General features: G+C 44.4%; 1 protein-coding gene across 4 annotated transcripts in view; it reads right to left on the minus strand.

Annotated features, from left to right (window-relative positions):
• HERC4 (HECT and RLD domain containing E3 ubiquitin protein ligase 4) overlaps positions 1-17,021 on the minus strand; it is a 105,907-nt gene that overhangs the window by 8,568 nt on the left and 80,318 nt on the right. For all 4 annotated transcript variants that reach the window (XM_075934914.1, XM_075934915.1, XM_075934913.1 and 1 more), the window contains exons 21-23: positions 16,870-16,936; positions 16,354-16,436; positions 2,342-2,525 (exon numbers count right to left, since the gene is read on the minus strand). In XM_075934914.1, coding sequence (XP_075791029.1) covers positions 2,342-2,525; positions 16,354-16,436; positions 16,870-16,936 — 334 coding nt within the window. The remainder of the gene's footprint in view (positions 1-2,341; positions 2,526-16,353; positions 16,437-16,869; positions 16,937-17,021) is intronic.

Genomic DNA, 17,021 nt, shown 5'->3' on the forward strand with positions numbered 1-17,021 from the left:
TCACTTGTTAACTAATGCATTGCATATACACGGAGGAAAATTCCTATTGGTTTGTGTGTCTGGATAATAAGAGGGCTCAACAAATAATGCAATCTACTCGCCTGTGGCGAGTAGATTGCAAACCGGAAGAGCTGGGTTCAGGCGATTTGCGCATGCGCAGAACGATCTGCACATGCACAGATTGCTGGACAGCGCGGCTGGTGAGCAGGGCTCACCGCGGTTCGGCGAGCCCTGATAATAAGGAACACTTAAAATTGAAAACATAACAAAACTGACATCTGGGTCATCTGCCAGTAAATGGAGTTATTTGATGGTTTTCAAACAAGTGATGTGTGACACTACCAGAAATCCTTTAACTTCTGTGTTCAAATACTTCAGGTTTTATGTCAGTAGTCTCCAACCTTTTTACACCCAAGATCACTTTTTAAATGACAGAACAAGCCAAGATCTACCGCCCCGCCCCTTCCTTGAAGCCCCACCCTCTCTATTCTCCTCCTCTCCATCACTTGCTATCCCCAACCCTTATACTGCTGCTTTTTTCCCAATTCTTCTGTAGGAAGAGTTTTTTTCAACATTTCGCCTATCTAGACTGGACCAAATGTCAGAAAAAACCCTTCTTTTGAAAGCCCCCTTAATTCCTCGTGGAAAGAGGGATATAGGGGTGACCGAAAGAGCATGTTTGCTCTTCCACTAAAAGGAGCAGAAGAACAAACACATCCCTGGATGCAGAAGTGTTTTACTGGGGTATCTCTGGAATCCTGAAAAACTCCTGCAGTCTAGACGTACCCTCGCTGGGTTGAGACAGGATGTGTAGGCTCTGGGGTGGGAATGAGGGATTTGGGTGTGGGAAGGGGTGAGAGGTGCAAGCTCTGGGAGGAAATCTGGATGCAGGAGAAGGTGGAGAAGGGGACACTGGCTTGGAGAGGGGGCGCCAGGCCTGGCAGTGTTGGGGTTAGATGTAGATGTAGGGTTAAGGTACTAAGCAAGCCACAGACTTCTAGATGTGAGGGTTCAGGAATTTGGGTTGGGGAATGTGAGGGGCTCAGGGCAGGGGGTTCCACTGTATGATAGGCTCAGATGTAGGGTCTGGGGGAAGGGGGAGTGCAGGAGTGTTATGATGCTGTGGCCAGATGGGAGCTTGGCCTCAATTTGGGGTTTGTTGGCCAAGCTTCATTCTTAAATAAAATACTATGCCAAACACAAAAAGTTTCAGCGTTGTCTTTATTTCTGAGAAGGGCAGGGAACCTGCTTTGAGTCAGGGGTCAATGACCCAAGAAAAGTCAGTTGGAGCCACGCAAGTGAGATGCAAAAAAAACCCTCCTCCAAGCCCCACCCCAAGCTTCACTAATGTGGCCCCAACTGTGTTGGTGGGAACAAGGGACATAATACTGGGGGAGGGTGCTAGTGGGTGCTTTGACAGGGGACAGGGTGCCAGTGGGGACAGAGTTCTGCAGCTGGGGGCAGAGGAGAGGGAACTGGTTGCTGGGAGGGCAGAAGACAGGGTTCTGCAGCAGGGGACAGGGTGCCAGTAGGGACAGAGTTCTGTGGCTCAGGACAGGGGAGTAGGGACAGAGTTCTGGGAGTGGGGACAGGGGAGCAGGGACAGAGTTCTGTGGCAGGAGAGTGGGGACAGAGTTCTGTGGCAGGAGAGAGGGAGCTGGGGAGTGGGAACAGGGGGCACGGTGTGAGGGGAGGCAGAGAGTCCCTTGCATCTGCCTCCTCCCAGGCTGACTAACCCCTCCTGCGCCAGTGCAGGGAAGTCGCCATGCTCCTCCTCCCCGGCCGACGCCCCCTCCCGCAGCACGCCCGACAGAGCAGCCAGGGCACTTCTGGAACCCCCAGAAGTGGCGCTAAGCTGCAGGACTTCCGTCCACCCACGGGAAGCTGGTACTACCTCCATTTTTGCTGGAGGAAGGTAGTGGGGGCTTCTCAGGGGTGGGGGGAAAATGGGGAAGGTGGGGGGCCCCGACGCCTCACGATCAACCTCTTGGTGACCACGGTTTTACATGTTTACTTTTTTTTTTTTTTTTTTTTTAAACTTTCCCCTTTCAAATTTAATGTATATGGTGTTCTCACAGTTCTCTATAAGGTTTGTCCAGGAGATTTGGGAGAGATCAAATATGAAACATTAAGTGTGTGAAATGCATCTGTACAAATTAAAAACACTCTATTTACAGTTAGCAAAATTATTCTACCTCATCTTCAGGGAAACCGGAAGCTTAACTTCAATACAGGAACGTGGGACAGGAAGTGCTAGAGAGACCATGCCATCAAGTGTTATGTTTTTGTACTTTAAATGTAAACCAACTGAATATACTTTCTAATTAAACTAACTACTTACCTTCTCCAGTTCCTTCCAATCATAATTTGTGTTCCCAATCACCATTGCCTGCAACTCACTGGGCTGGAAAAGCTGAAGAACTTTACCACCACACACTTTATGAAAGCCTGCATGGAATGCATCAAATAAGGAAGCCACTGATTTAGTGAAGATGTAATCCACATATGCATCTACAAATTCTTGCCTGTAGAATGAAAACAAAAGCAAACACGTTTTAAAATTTGAGCATATTTAAGTACCATTCTTCTAGAAATAAATGAATTGCCAACTCAGCACAAAATACTGATTTTTAAGATACTGTGTTCTGCCCATGGTCTTTGCTATGGCTACAATGAAGATTATTTGACTATGAGTAGAGCATGAATTCATTTTTCCCAAAACTGAGCACACCTGGAATAGATAAAGAGCAACATTAAATAATACATTTCAGATAACAGGCGAGCCTTTTAATTATGTGTACCTTCAACTGTGAATTGGCTCTTCAGAAGACTTGCACTACCTCTTGAAATACTGATTCAGTGTAATGGTCCGAAACAAAATTATTCAGTTTAAAAAGTTAAACTTGTTAAACAATTATAATTATATTCAGGGCTTGACAACGGCAGCAAAATCTACTCACCAGCCCTGCACTGCGCATGTGCAAGACCAGCATTGTGCATGCGCGAACCGCCAGTGAATGGGGTGACCAGCTGAAATCTACTCGCCATGAGCGAGTAGAAACAGCAATTTGTCGAGCCCTGATTATATTGTTCCAGTGGGCCAGAGCAGAGAGGTTGGATATGGGGTCCTGCTAGGATGGTGGGGCTAGGGTCCTGCTGGCCAGGTACATCCAAGGCTGTTCCAGGCTGGCTAGCCCACCGCAGATAGGGCAGGGACTACTCCAGTGCTGCATTGATTGAAGTTGCACCCATCAAGACCTTCTGGCCGGCCATAGCCAAGGCAGGAGGATCTCTGACTGGTTAGTCCAGTGTAACTGGGACTATGCCAGCCTGGCATGGCCGGCTGGCTGCTGGGGTTAATTGTAGTATGAAGCTTACTAGTGAACTGTTAATACTTTACATCCCCATTCAAGTTGCTGCTGTTCCTTTAATAAAAATAATTATTTTCAGTTTTAATGACTGACTGTATGTTAAGTGTTGAAAGACAAATTTATAATTCTGGTGAACATCAGATGTTTTGCATCGTGTCTGGGTCAGAAAGGGTTAATTATGGTTAGGGAAAATAGCTTGACTATGAGAACTACTTGTTACTAAAGAGTACAAACATTTCAGGCAAGACACTTTAAATCTTTGTGCTCAAGTACGGATGGCAAAAATCCAACTTATTGGTTTATTTTGATTGTGACTATTTTTACACCATTCTAGTCAATACTAAATGATTCACTCACGATAACAACATTATTTTTGTTAGCACAGGGATTGGCAACCTTCAGCACATGGCCCATCAAGGCAGTCCACTGGTGGGCCAGGAGACATTTTGTGTACACTGACCATTCACGAACTCCTGCAGCTCTCAGTGACCATGGTTTGCCATTCCCAGCCAATGGGAACTGCAGAAAACAGCCTCCAATACATCCTTGCGGCTCCCATGGGCCTGGAAAGGTGAACTGTGAGCTGCAGGCTCTTGAACCATCTGAGCAAGGGAGATGCACCAACTGATAGCAAAGGAGAATATAGTCAGAAATGCACTGAAAGAGCCTCTGAGGAGATATTGCGTGTCTCCATGCTTACTCTGCTATAGCAGCAAATAATCCAGGTGATTTTCTAAATGATTTCACTCTTTGCAGGTAGAATGCCAATGCTCATTTGATGTTGACAACAAAAAAAATGTCTCTATTCACTGGAGACATGAGGCAAGGGAGACCAGTAAAGCAAATCTATTGGTTTATGTAGAACTCAGAAGTTACCTACAGGATAAATGTGGGTGGAGGCAAAGGGATACCTTCACTTTATAAAATGTAGGTGTATTGCAGGTAAACTATGAGGGGCCCCAGATCACCCTTTCTCCTGGCTAACCTAAAGGTAATCAGAAAGGCAACCTTCATAGAAGATAGGACATCAAGTAAATGGGCCATCTTTCAAACTGCTGGCCATGAAGTGTTGAAAGTATGTGCAATGGACTCCCCACGATGCTTTATAAAATGGACTTATGAACACAAATATGTAAAACTCAAAGATGTTTTGGACAAACTGCCGCATCTAATCTATCAATCATCACGTCATAATCCACTGGATCTGTTTATCTTATTTTGGTGTATGTATTATTCTTGTGTGTAAAGTTAGATATATGGCATAGGGAATGGTTTATGGTTTTTAAATGTGTAAATGAAAACCATCAAGGGTGATTCCACTGCTGGAAGGCCTCAGTGTCTGGGCAATCATATGCAAATAGCCTTTTGTCTTATCAGTGGTTGGTAGGGACTTGCCAGGTGAGTTCCTATGCAAAAAGGGAATCTGTAAAAACAATAGGAAAGTAGGAGTGTTTTGGTCTTTGGCTGGCTGGACTCACCCAGGGTATGTCTACACTACAGCACTAATTCGAACTAACTTAATTCGAATTAGTTAATTCGAACTAGTGCATCTAGACCTAAAAACTAGTTCGAATTTGCATTTTGCTAATTCGAACTAGCATGTCCACATTGAGTGGACCCTGAACTGAGGTTAAGGATGACCGGAAGCAGTGCCGGCAGGGCATCAGATTATGACTTAGAGCGTGGAGCTGCTGTCTCAGTTGAACAAAACTCGGGGAGACTGTGAAAAGGAGGTGGTAGAGGGGAAGAGAGAGGGTGGGAGAGGGGAGAAGGAAACCTGGGAGGAGGGCGCTGGAAGGGTGAAGCCAGTGGAAGTATCAAACTATGGTACGCCGTATCTTCAGTACTGTGTACAGATGTGATCTCCTCACCCCAGAAAAGATATTTTGACCTTGGAAAAGGTTCAGAAAAGGGCAACTAAAATGATCAGAGGTTTGGAACAGGTCCCATATGAAGAGAGGCTAAAGAGACTGGGACTTTTCAGCTGAGAAAAGAGGAGACTGTGGGGGGATATGATAGAGGTCTATAAAAGCATGAGTGGTGTGGAAAGGGTGAATAAAGAAAAGTTCTTCATTAGTTCCCATAATATAAGGACTAGAGGACATGTGGGAGAAAAATCAAATAACTCCAATTGTGTCTAAAGGGGGGTGGGGACTGTGAAGGAAATCAAAACTCTCTAAAAGAAAACTGCTGTAAGGGTTAAAAGTTTTCCAGGCCTCTCTGGCTGTATCAGAGAGAAATCAAATTAACTCTAATCAAGACCCTTACAATGCCTATCTCAAGTTCATGGATACTCCTAGTCTGTCACAATTTGTCATGTAAACCCTTATCTTTGTCACAGTTTGCCTTGTAGACTCCTCCACTCAAGTTCTCATGTGGCTTTGTGTACTGTGAAACTTACTTCTAGCACTCCTGGTGTGACCAGAAACATCTCAGAGTACTTCTGCTAAGACTTTGATATGTTAAAGAAAACAATCAACAACTAAACTGTCTGAGCATACTGTATAAAGGATCCCTGAAACTGTCTCTCAGTGTTGGCTACTACTGCTCTCTGGTAGCTGTCAGACTGCATGCATGCATAATAAAGTTTTTCCTTCAAGGTTTCTCTCCTGCCTCACTGCTTTGACGCCCAGCCTCGGACCCTTCTGGGGGCTCTGTACCCCAGGGGAGCGAGACTTCCCCCACAGACACCAAATGAAATGAATAGGTAGCAGGCTTCAAACTAATAACAGAAAGTTCTTCACAAAGCAAATAGTCAACCTGTGGAACTCCTTGCCGCAGGAGGCGGTGAGGGCTAGAACTATAACAGAGTTTAAAGAGAAATTAGATACATTCATGGAGGTTGGGTCCATGGAGTGGTATTAGCCAGGGGGTAGAAATGGTGTCTCTGGCCTCTGTTTGTGGAAGACTGGAGATGGATGGCACGAGACAAATGGCTTGGTCATTGTCTTCGGTCCATCCCCTCCAGAGTACCTAGTGTTGGCCGCTGTCGGCAGACAGGCTACTGGGCTAGATGAACCTTTGGTCTGACCCAGTACGGCCATTCTTATGTTTTTATGTTCTGGGCTCAAGGTCGGGTTCTCACTCGACCACCTTGATTTTCATGCACACCTGCTCGTGGGTGGCCAGGCTGGCAGCTATCCTGCCCTAGATGGCCACTTTCCTGTGCCTAGTGCGGAGGTCGTGGATGGGGTCCACAATCTCTGCACTAAACCAGGCGGGCGCCCGCCTCTTGTGGCCCCGGGCAGCCTGGTCCCGGGAAGAGGCGGAGGGCTGGGTGGCAGCGGGTGGCTGGCTCATGTCGTGCCAGGTGCAGGGTCTGCTGGCTGGCAGGCATGCACCTGGCATGGGCACCGTAGCCAGATTGTGCCCCTTTAAGGGCTCTGGGGCCGGGAGGGGGGCAGACGAGTTTCCCTGGTGGTGCCCAGAGTGGCCACCAGGGCAAGATGGGGAGGGCTAGCCTCCCACTAGTTTGAATTAAGTGGCTACACAGCCCTTAATTCGAACTACTTAATTCGAACTAGGCATTAGCCCTCATAGTATGAGGTTTACCTAGTTCAAATTAAGTGCTCCGCTAGTTCGAATTAAGTTCAAACTAGCGGTTTGCCTGTGTAGCTCCTATCAAAGTTAATTCGAACTAATGGCTGTTAGTTCGAATTAACTTTGTAGTGTAGACATACCCCCAGAGAGAAGGAACCCAAGACCCCAGGATGAGGAACAGCCCTGGTTTGGAAGGCTTATCTGGAAAAGAAACAGCTTTAGGGTGAGGTGTAATAAGTTTGTGTAGTGCGGTTTCAGTGTTAGAGTTAGCTAAGTGTTTTCTGTTATTTTGAGTTTATAATCTACTTTGGTCTGCCTGTTCTCACTTATTACCACATAAATCCTACTGCTTGTACTTAATAAAATCCCTTTTATTTTCTATCAAGCCCAGTGTAAATAATTGTTACCTGAGAGGTGGGGAAGAAATCAGTGTACATTCCCCCTTTCATTACTAAAGGGGGCTTACCAAAATAATTCCTTTGGGGTTCTGATCCAAAGAGAGCGGAGAGGGGCAGTGATCTCAGCTCAGTGCATTGGTTGTTGGAGGCCAGGGAGTTGGCCCAGGAGGACTGAGTGGTGAGGAGCCCCAGAAAGCAGGAAGGCCTGTGTAAGTGGCCTTGTCAGCCCTCTGAAAGGTACTCAAGGGATTCTCTGCAACCCCACCCTGTCACAGTATGAGAGTAAGATCCCCTGTGGTGCTTGCTTCACTACTGATGCAGACTCTAGCAATTTGGCTGCTAATGAGTGAGTAAACATAGATTAGTTATCTACTAGTAGGTGGAAGAGAGAGAATGTTGTCTGATGTTACCTGGGACATGATGAGTAGGGAGAAATGCACTGTAGGTGCATCCTTTGAAGCAGGATGCAGGTAATCAAGTCGTTAAGACAGTGTCCTTTCTGGTTGAAATGGCAAGAAACTGTTTTTTCTTTGTGATCCTGTCTAATATCTGTTTTGTGGGCATTGATCCTTTGGCGAAGTGTCTGAGACGTTTGTCCAATGTACACAGCAGACGGATGTGGGGATAACATATTAATGTATTGAAAATGATTCCCCCAAATGGAAGTGACTCCCCATAATTTGTTCCCCACAACTTAGTGTTTAGATTTATTATTAATTCTTATTATTATTATTAGTTAAGATTGTTAAATGTTTAGATTTATTATTATTATTGCCCCTTTAGAATATAATGTATTAGGTAATGTAACTTAGAACTGTTAAAAATATAATCCTAACTGTTAAGAATATAATCCTATGTAGCCAGAAACAACCCCCCCCCCCCTGCGCTCCAGGGCATACTCAAGCTTGTGCAAGGGGCTGCTTGAAATTGACATTGCAGAGATACATTGTAACAATGCATTGTCAAGCCACTAACTCTGCTATGGGAGCCAAGCCCTGTAATTGACTAAGGCCATTGTTACTTAATTGAGGCCTGTTCTCTTTAAAACATTGTAACTTTATTCAGCACTCAGAGAATGTTTTAAGCAATACCACCCAGAAACTTTCTGTAACTACAACTCTGATATATGTAAAGTTATTATTACCAGAAACTTTTTGTAACTACAACTCTGATATATGTAAAGTTATTATTATACAAAAACATTGTATGGGAAACATTAAGGAATGTATGTAAGAGAGAGAGAGTGCTTGGATGATGAGTGAATGGTTCTGAGAGGTGCCAGCCTGAGAATACAGCAACAAAGGGCTGAAGAAGGCGTCAGGTGCCAGTGCAACCAAAAGGTGTCAAGTGGAGAAACTGGAGGTCCACCCGATGAGATCACTGATGAGCACCTGGCAGCCACCCTGGAGACATCAGCATGATACAGCAATTTCCATAGACTGGCATAGGAAGAAATTCCTATAAGAACTGGACTAAAAAACTATGGAATCAGAGTCCAAGGTTCTGCTGCCAGCCTACCAGGAGCTTCAGATGTGCACCTGATCAGGACTTCGCTCCCCACTACCATCACTTGTGTACAGAATACCTGGCCAGTATTCTGTCACAAGCAACTTCCAGGCTGGTAACTATACACAGAACTTGAATGAATGGATGTATGAATGAATGGTTATATATATATATATATATATATATATATATATATATATATATATATATATATATACACACAAGTGTATAAGGGTTAAGTAGTGATAGGAATAAGTAGTTAAACAACGTTGTTTGCTTCTATCTTTTCTTTATTTTTTATTATTATCTTTACAATAAATGTGGCTTTTTGCCTTATCCCCCTCATAAGATCCTGCTTGCTTTTATTTGGTACAACACGGACACTTTCGGCACATGATAGCATAAATTATATTTCTGGATGCGCAGGAATATGTGCTCTTGATCTTATAACTCACTTGGTTAGGTCCAATAATGGTATCAGCAGAGTGAATATGTGGACAAAGCTGGCAACGGAGTTTGTTGCAAGGGAAGGTACCAGGGTTGGTATTAGAGTTGTCTGGTTGCCTCCTGGTTATAGTCAACCAGAAAGGACATTGTCTCAACGACTTGATTACCTGCATCCTGCTTCAAAGGCCTTTTAAGACTACACTTGAAAGAGAATCCTCTGAACTGTCATTCATGCTAAAATTTGACACTTTACACTTAAGTTTGAATAAAGACTCTAATTATCTCACCCATTACAAAGATAGCTTCCCTAATTATCACCTCTAATATCATTAGCTCACAGACATTTACTCCTCCCTTCCCCCAACCCCCTTTTGTTCTGAAATTTGATTTGTCCTTTTCATGTGTGTTCATTTTTTTAAATTGTATCCTTTGGTATATATAGTTGTGACAATTTTCTTCCACTATTTGATCTGAGGAAGTGGGTCTGGCCCACGAAAGCTCATCGCCTAATAAACCATATTGTTAGTCTTTAAAGTGCTACATAGTCCTGTTTTTTGTTAAAGTCCTTTAGATTAACATAGTACATTCAGAAACTGACAATATATACCTGAGGTTGGCATATGCCTGTCAAGTGGCTTCACTGCCACTTGAATGGCTCTCTCAGGTTCAGTGTTCTCGGGTTCCCAAACGAGGGGGGCGTGCCCCTCTGGGGGTGTGTGAAGAAATTCCGGGGGGGGGGGGGGGGGTGCAAGGCAACCAAGCCACACACATCCCCGTCAATCCCACCCCAAGGTTTGCTGCTATTTTTTGGGAGGGAGGGCATGAGGCTCTCTCAAAAATCAAAAGGGGGGGGGGGGGGCGTGATACCAAAGAATTTGGGAACCACCGTCTGGTCGGCTTTTTCACTTTTAAAGTAATTAGATCCTCTCCTGAGGAAGCAGAGCCACAGAACAGAGATAGGAAGAGGCAGGTGGGTGGACATTAAGATCCAGTGGCCCCCAATATTTTTTGGTGCTCTATGCAACTGTGTATGGGAAAGGACAGCTCTGCTCCCCAGGCTATGATGGATGCATCTTTGTCATGTCGGGTGTTGGGAGGTAGGAAAGGTATGCCAATGCACATGTACCAGATTAATCTACTAGGTTAGTGACACTGACATTGGCAGAGACTGTCACTATGGTATTCATGTTATGTCTGTCAACAATTCTTGACATTGCCTATGTTCATCTTGTGGCAATGGTGGGGCAACTGAGTTATCAGGTGAAGACGACCATACACAAGGTGGAACTGCTAATACCAACGGATCCAGCTTGGTGACTTCCTACTCCAGATACTCCTGTGGAGCCAGTTAAGTCTAGAAAGTAGAGGGGGAGTGGATACAGCCTAGCAGAGCAGCCCATCTGTGGCAGGTCTGCCCAGATCCTACAGTTGCAGGTTACATGCTGTCTCCCCAGAAGCAGAGCCCACAGCAAAGCCTCCTCCACAGGAGCAGGGCTGGCAGGAGCTGCCAGCTCCCCACTGTAGGGGAGGGTTCAGTGCAAGCTCTGCAGTATAAAGCTTATTTAATGGTATAATTAAAGAAGAACAAAGCGCATAAGAATGGCCAGACCAACGGTCCATCTAGCCCAGTATCCTGTCTGCCAACAGTGGCCAATGCCTACCCTGCAGGAGGCGTAAGGGATCTGTCGAAAAAGGCTTTCTTTCTTGACAGATCCCCCTCTAGACTGCCGTTTTTTGCCAACAAAGTGCTGAGTCGGCAAAACGTGGTGGCTATTTTTATGCAAATTAGGCACAGAATATTTAAATCCCTGCCTCATTTGCAATGTTGACCTGCCTAATTTGCATCCCTTTGCCAACAAAGGGATGCAGTCTAGACATACCCTATGATTTTTAGCAGTTACATGGTTACATATTTAAACTACTTCTTACATCCCCAGGCTATACTGGGCCTGCTGCCATTGAAGCTTTGTACTGCACACCCCCTTTTCACATTTGGGAGACTTAGGCAGAGCTAGAAGGAGTCAGAGAAAGATTTCTTCTCCTACAAGCAGGCTTAAATGGGGACCTATTTTTATGTTTGTGAAAGTTCCTCTTACTCTCATTAAAAGCCAAAGAGTGGATCGTCACAATTTATCTGATCCAGTCTCTTCTTCAGAAAGCACGAAGCTTGAGCACTACTTCTTATAGAGTGATCTCCCTGACATGGACCTGACTAAGGCCATGTGGATTCCTCCATAAGGAACTTCCTCAATTGGAGCTCTCATCTCTCGAGTCCAGGGTGGGAAGGATAACAGATATGGTGTCACTAGAAATGAATGACCCTTTCAAGGCAATATAGTGGATGGTTGTTGCTAACAAAGAAGCTGTGAGAACACGAGACAGTTTTTTAGGCACAGTGCTACACCTGGGAAGAGAGTCCCTGAAGTGAAGAAAAAATTAAGTTACTCTAACAAACTATAAAAATTACATTTGCGAAGGTGAAGGTGAGGTGAGAACAGCTCTGAGCCCAGAGGATTCCAATTCAGGTTATGCAGCGATAAAAAGGAAACTGAGAGCTGGTCACATATTTTCCTTTACCTGTGATGGGGTGTACCAACCCCACGTTTGACCTGAAGTAGTCAACCAGGGCTATCTGACAGATAGCCCTACCCCCAAGGCTTGCTGGGCATGCTCCAGATGGAGAACCAGTATAAAGGTCCGTGGAGCAGCTCAGTCCTGGCTGACCACTGCAGAAAAAGGAGCTGCTGCTGGAGCTCTGGAAAAAGAGCATCAAACAGATGGAGCCACGGAAGCCAGCCAGTGGAGAACGACTGGAGAAGCTCTCAACCTGGACAAGATCGGAGAGGAAGCCAACATGAGCGGGCTAGTAGGAAGTAGCCCAGGATGGGGAGTAATAACCCCAAGAGTTCAGCGTGTTGTGGGTGGATTCCCTGCTGAGCTAATGGTGGGACCCACCCATCACTGACAGAGCCCTGGTCTGGTACCCGATTGACAGAGGGGGCCCAGGTCCTCCTACACCCCTGGGGGGCGGATGGGATGGGGTGCTACTGCTGTGACTATGGACTCTGGCTGCAAGGCCTTACTGCCCTGGAACAGGGAGTTGTTGATACATACTTTGGCCACATTGCCCCATGAACCAGGGGCTGCTATTGACTCAAACCGTTGGGCCCTACCGCACCGTGAATAGGGGATTGTACTTACTTGGGCTGCCAGACCTTGTTACCTCACAAACGGGGATGGCTACAGACCTTGGACTCTTGCATGGGAGAAGAGATAGTGAGATACTTAGGACTGTGTCACTCATGGGGCAGAACACACACTGAGGGGCCTGATAGGCTTAAAGCCCTACCTCAGAGGGGGCTGGGCATATCCATACTCTGACAATGCCCTTGGGGCAGAGCACAAGGAGATCCAGGGTGCAGCTTTGGACCAAGAGATACTACTGGCAAGATTTTTCTGGTCTTAGGCATACGGAACACACGCATACCTACATGTGTAATATACAAAGAGACCATCCATCAAAGAACTGAGAAATTACAGGTGATGGTGCAATTATCTTCTTATTACTGCTAAACTCACAGTAGATTAGTGCTTTTTTTTCCCATAAGGCATAAACCATCAGCTAGAATCTTTAAATGTATTTTAAATATCCATATTTTGAAAAGGATACTTACTGGTTTCAGAAAAAGAAGCATACTTTAATAATAATAATAATAAAAAAAAATGTGTTCATCACAATGTTTCCAGGCACATGTACATAAATTATTTAAAACAGCACAAATCAGATGGCTTGTATTTAACTGAATCTAAAGAAACAATGTCACGATCAGTTATAGGCAGATGTGTCAAGTACTAGACAGAACATCTCAAGTTTATACAATATTATTCTGTTCACACTTGTGAAGCTAACTCTAGTCCGAGGTGGGCAATAATTTTTGAAGGGGGATTTCACAAATTTCTGAAGTGATCGCAGGTCATCCTGGAAGTGGTGGGGACTTGGGCAGAAGGGGCAGGGCCTGAAGGTTTCCCGTGCTCTCCCACTCACAGACCCTAATTGGCCTAGGGGCAGGGGCAGGACGTGAAGTCTTTGCCCCCATCTCCCAGCACCTAGAGGGAACTGCCACCTCTCCCATCCCCAGATCTCGACCGGCCTGGAGGCAGGGGAATGGCAGGATGGCTGTGGGCCAGATCAACCAGCTTGGTGGGCCAGATCTAACCTATGAAAGCTTTCTTGCCTACCACTGCTCTAGTCTATCAATCCTCGGGGTACAATAAATGCAACAACTCCAGCAGTAAGGCGGCATAAAAGTGGACACTCTTGACTACAACAAAGGTATAAATTTAATTCCCAAACTGGATATTTAGTCTTGAAGGAACATGTGTCCAGTTATGAAGAATGAGTCTAAGGTTACCTAGAATGAGTGCATAGTTGTTAAAGCAGTCACGAGAGCCCAAGTCAACCACAAGGATGTATCATCCAAATAAATGTAAGGCAGAGTAGAACAACCTGTGTACCATTGCTATTCTTGGATGTAACCACATTCCAAGACTCAAACACAAGGTTAATAATCTCAAATCAGACTATTTTTGCGTAAGGAAAAGCTCCTATAACTCAAGTCAGAGGCAAATAGCTAGAAACCCCCAAGCTGAACCAGGTTACTGCCTAGAGAAAGTTGAGTTAAGTAAGGCCTTGATGTCTCATCTGCTCATGTATGTATACGGCACTCATCAGTTGTCTATTCTAAAAGAAAGTCAGAGGCCTCTCTCATGACTGATCACCATTTATTAGTGATCAACTTGGCACTGAGCATGTTCCAGCCAGCCAATGCTTTAGTCTAGGCTTCTGGTGGGAGATCTATGCAACTGCTGAGAAAGTATCATATACCTGTCTGCACCTGAAAAGACTGTCCTTGTTTTCCCAGTGTAAGCTCTATAATAGGAGTCATAGCATCAACGTTCTCAGAAGCTCTGAAACTATTTTACTTCACTGTGAAGAGAGATTTGTGTGTCACAAGAGGACTGGGGAAACTGGCTCCAATATTAGAGCTATGCAATAATTATGGGTCCAATTTTACTGAAAGTTATGGGCTTCTTATGTAGGTGTGATGTGATCAGGGGGAGGCACAGGAATACTAGAGAAGCAAAAGCAATGCTTAGACTTACCAAAGCCAGAAACAAAACACGTACATTAACTATTAGGCATTACATTTCCTGAAATGTATGGTGTTTAGGAGCAACACAACACAAACCTATCACTTGTGGCTCCTTTCTACAGTCCAAAAGCAATCTGGGAGCACTGTATCATATACATCATTTTCTTGTACAAATAATCTGGAAACCTCAATATCTTTTCAACATTTGAATTTTTACCCATTTTTTTAGGGGAAGGGAGTAGAAGGGTGGAAAGGCAGAAGGACTGGGATGCATTGCCCCTCCCCCCCCATTACATTGCTTGATATTTGTGTTCTAGACAACATGGAGGTTAGTGTTTTATTCTACATGTTTCCACACCAACTTAAGGTCCAGCCATCCTGGTGGCAGATGCCAGATTAGGGTAAGGAAAGCTGCTTCACTGTGGGATAGCCTCACTGCAAAGACCATCATGTCTATGGTGAAATGAGTGAATAGCTCTTCTTTTTCTCTTATACTTGGTCCCAATAGATACAGTTGCAGAAGTAGCTCTTAGGTATCAGCTCAAGCAATAATCTGCCCTGCCAAGCATATTTTCCCTGTCCTCACCAACTCAGTTACTCTGTAAGCATGCTTCATGGTCTCATAGAACATGTCCTCTGCTCCATCTGTCCATGAAAAGAAAGCAAAAAAAAGCCCAAAAATCCAAGGAAAAAAGAACAAAAAATAGAGGGGCGGGGGGGGGGGGGGGGAGGGTTGGAAGAGGAAGGAAGAAGAAAGAGAAAAAGAAAGGACAGGAGGGAAATAAAACTGGCAACAAATGGACAAGTGATGGCATCCCCATCTGCCAGTAAACTGGAGTGTTGGAGTGAAAGGAGTGTTGTGGGAATTAATAAAAAAGATTTTTTTAAAAAGAGAAGCAATAGAATCCATGACTTCCATAACAAAAATCATTGCCTCAGAATGCTGTATGACCCTGATCAGACTCACTCACCTTTTATGCAAAGGGAAGAGATGTCACTGAAACTACATCTCCCATATCGGGGGAGGATACGAACTGTACCAACAAGGAGACTTTGACTGCTACTCAGCAAATTGTAATTCTCTCAGGGTATGTCTACACTTGCTTCCTAGTTCAAGCTAGGGATGCAAATGTAGGTGACCGAAATTGCTAATCAAGCAGGGATTTAAATATCCCGCGCTTCATTAGCATGATCTTACCGGCACGTTACTCCGCTCAACAGCTGAGTCGAACCAGGAAGTGCATGCTAGGATGCGTTACTTCGAACCAAACCACTTGGTTCAAACTAACGTTACTCCTCGGACCAAGGGGTTTGGTTCTAACGAACGCGTCCCAGCACGCACTTCCTGGTTCGACTCAGCTGTTGAGCGGAGTAATGTGCTGGTGAGTTCATGCTAATGAAGCACGGGATATTTAAATCCCCACTTCATTAGTAATTTTGGTCACCTACATTTGCATCCCTAGCTTGAACTAGGGAGCAAGTGTAGACGTAACCTCAAATTTCTTACAGGTCAGTGAAGTTTTGTTTACAGTAACCATTTAGCAGTCTATAACCATTACCAACACGTCTGAGTTGTTTCCCTTAGGGCGGCATTTTCTGCAAACTACCCAACCTTATGAAATGAAGAGAATAGTCTAAATGAGCCCTACATAGCTTCCAAGTTAAAAATTCTATTTGAAACAACATACTTCAAATGACAATTCTTAATAAAATTACAGCAAGAATTACGTTCTCAGCAGATGGAAGGATTCATCATGATAATAAAAGCTGTTCTAACAATACACTAGAGAGTGACCAAGAAAAGCCACCAAATCAGTTTTCCCTACAGTAAATATGATCATTTCTGGATCAGAGCAGGCTATGTTTAGCAGACAAGTGTTAGTTTTCTGAAACAAGTATTAACTGAGCATTATCTCTGCACTGTTATAGTTCACTTACCTATTTTGTTTGACCACAGGAATATCAGCACCTTTAGGAACCAGCTCTTTTACTTCTGTTGTTCCAAAGTTTTCCACAGTGATCTGTTTAAACATGAAATGCAGAATACGCTTTATTTACTGTCTCAAAAGACCCTTTCCCTCAGGGCTGGTCTACACTACAGCCTACATAAATCTAACTTACAACGCTCGTGGGAGTGATGCAAGTTGCATGCTGTTCACACCAGTGCATACACTTCTCACCAAGATGGAATCATTATCCAGATGAGAGAGTGCTCTCCTGTCAGCATATCATATATCCTCACCAGAGACACTACAGAGGTGTGGCTGCACCAATGTAGTGCTGTAGAGTAGACTTGCCATGGACACCATTTCATGATCAGTTTCAATTAAAATACCAACAATGAAGACTTTGCAGAGGACAGCAGCTAGTGATTTGGTAACATGCTGCTAGAGGTGATCATAATGGATGGCTAAAGCTACATGTAAAATATTTTTTAAAAATTCAAAAGCTTACTGTAAAGTTGAGACAAAAGGTCTCTTCTATGTCATCTTCTGGATAGTCCAGTAACTGCTGCATACTTCTGTAAAACAATGTATTTAGTCTTCATCTCAATGACTTGAAAAATTAACATATGTTGTTGAGTAACTGTTCTCAGTATTTTCTTA

This window comes from Pelodiscus sinensis, chromosome 8 (assembly GCF_049634645.1).
Source record: "Pelodiscus sinensis isolate JC-2024 chromosome 8, ASM4963464v1, whole genome shotgun sequence".
Classification (NCBI taxonomy): Eukaryota; Metazoa; Chordata; order Testudines; family Trionychidae; genus Pelodiscus; species Pelodiscus sinensis.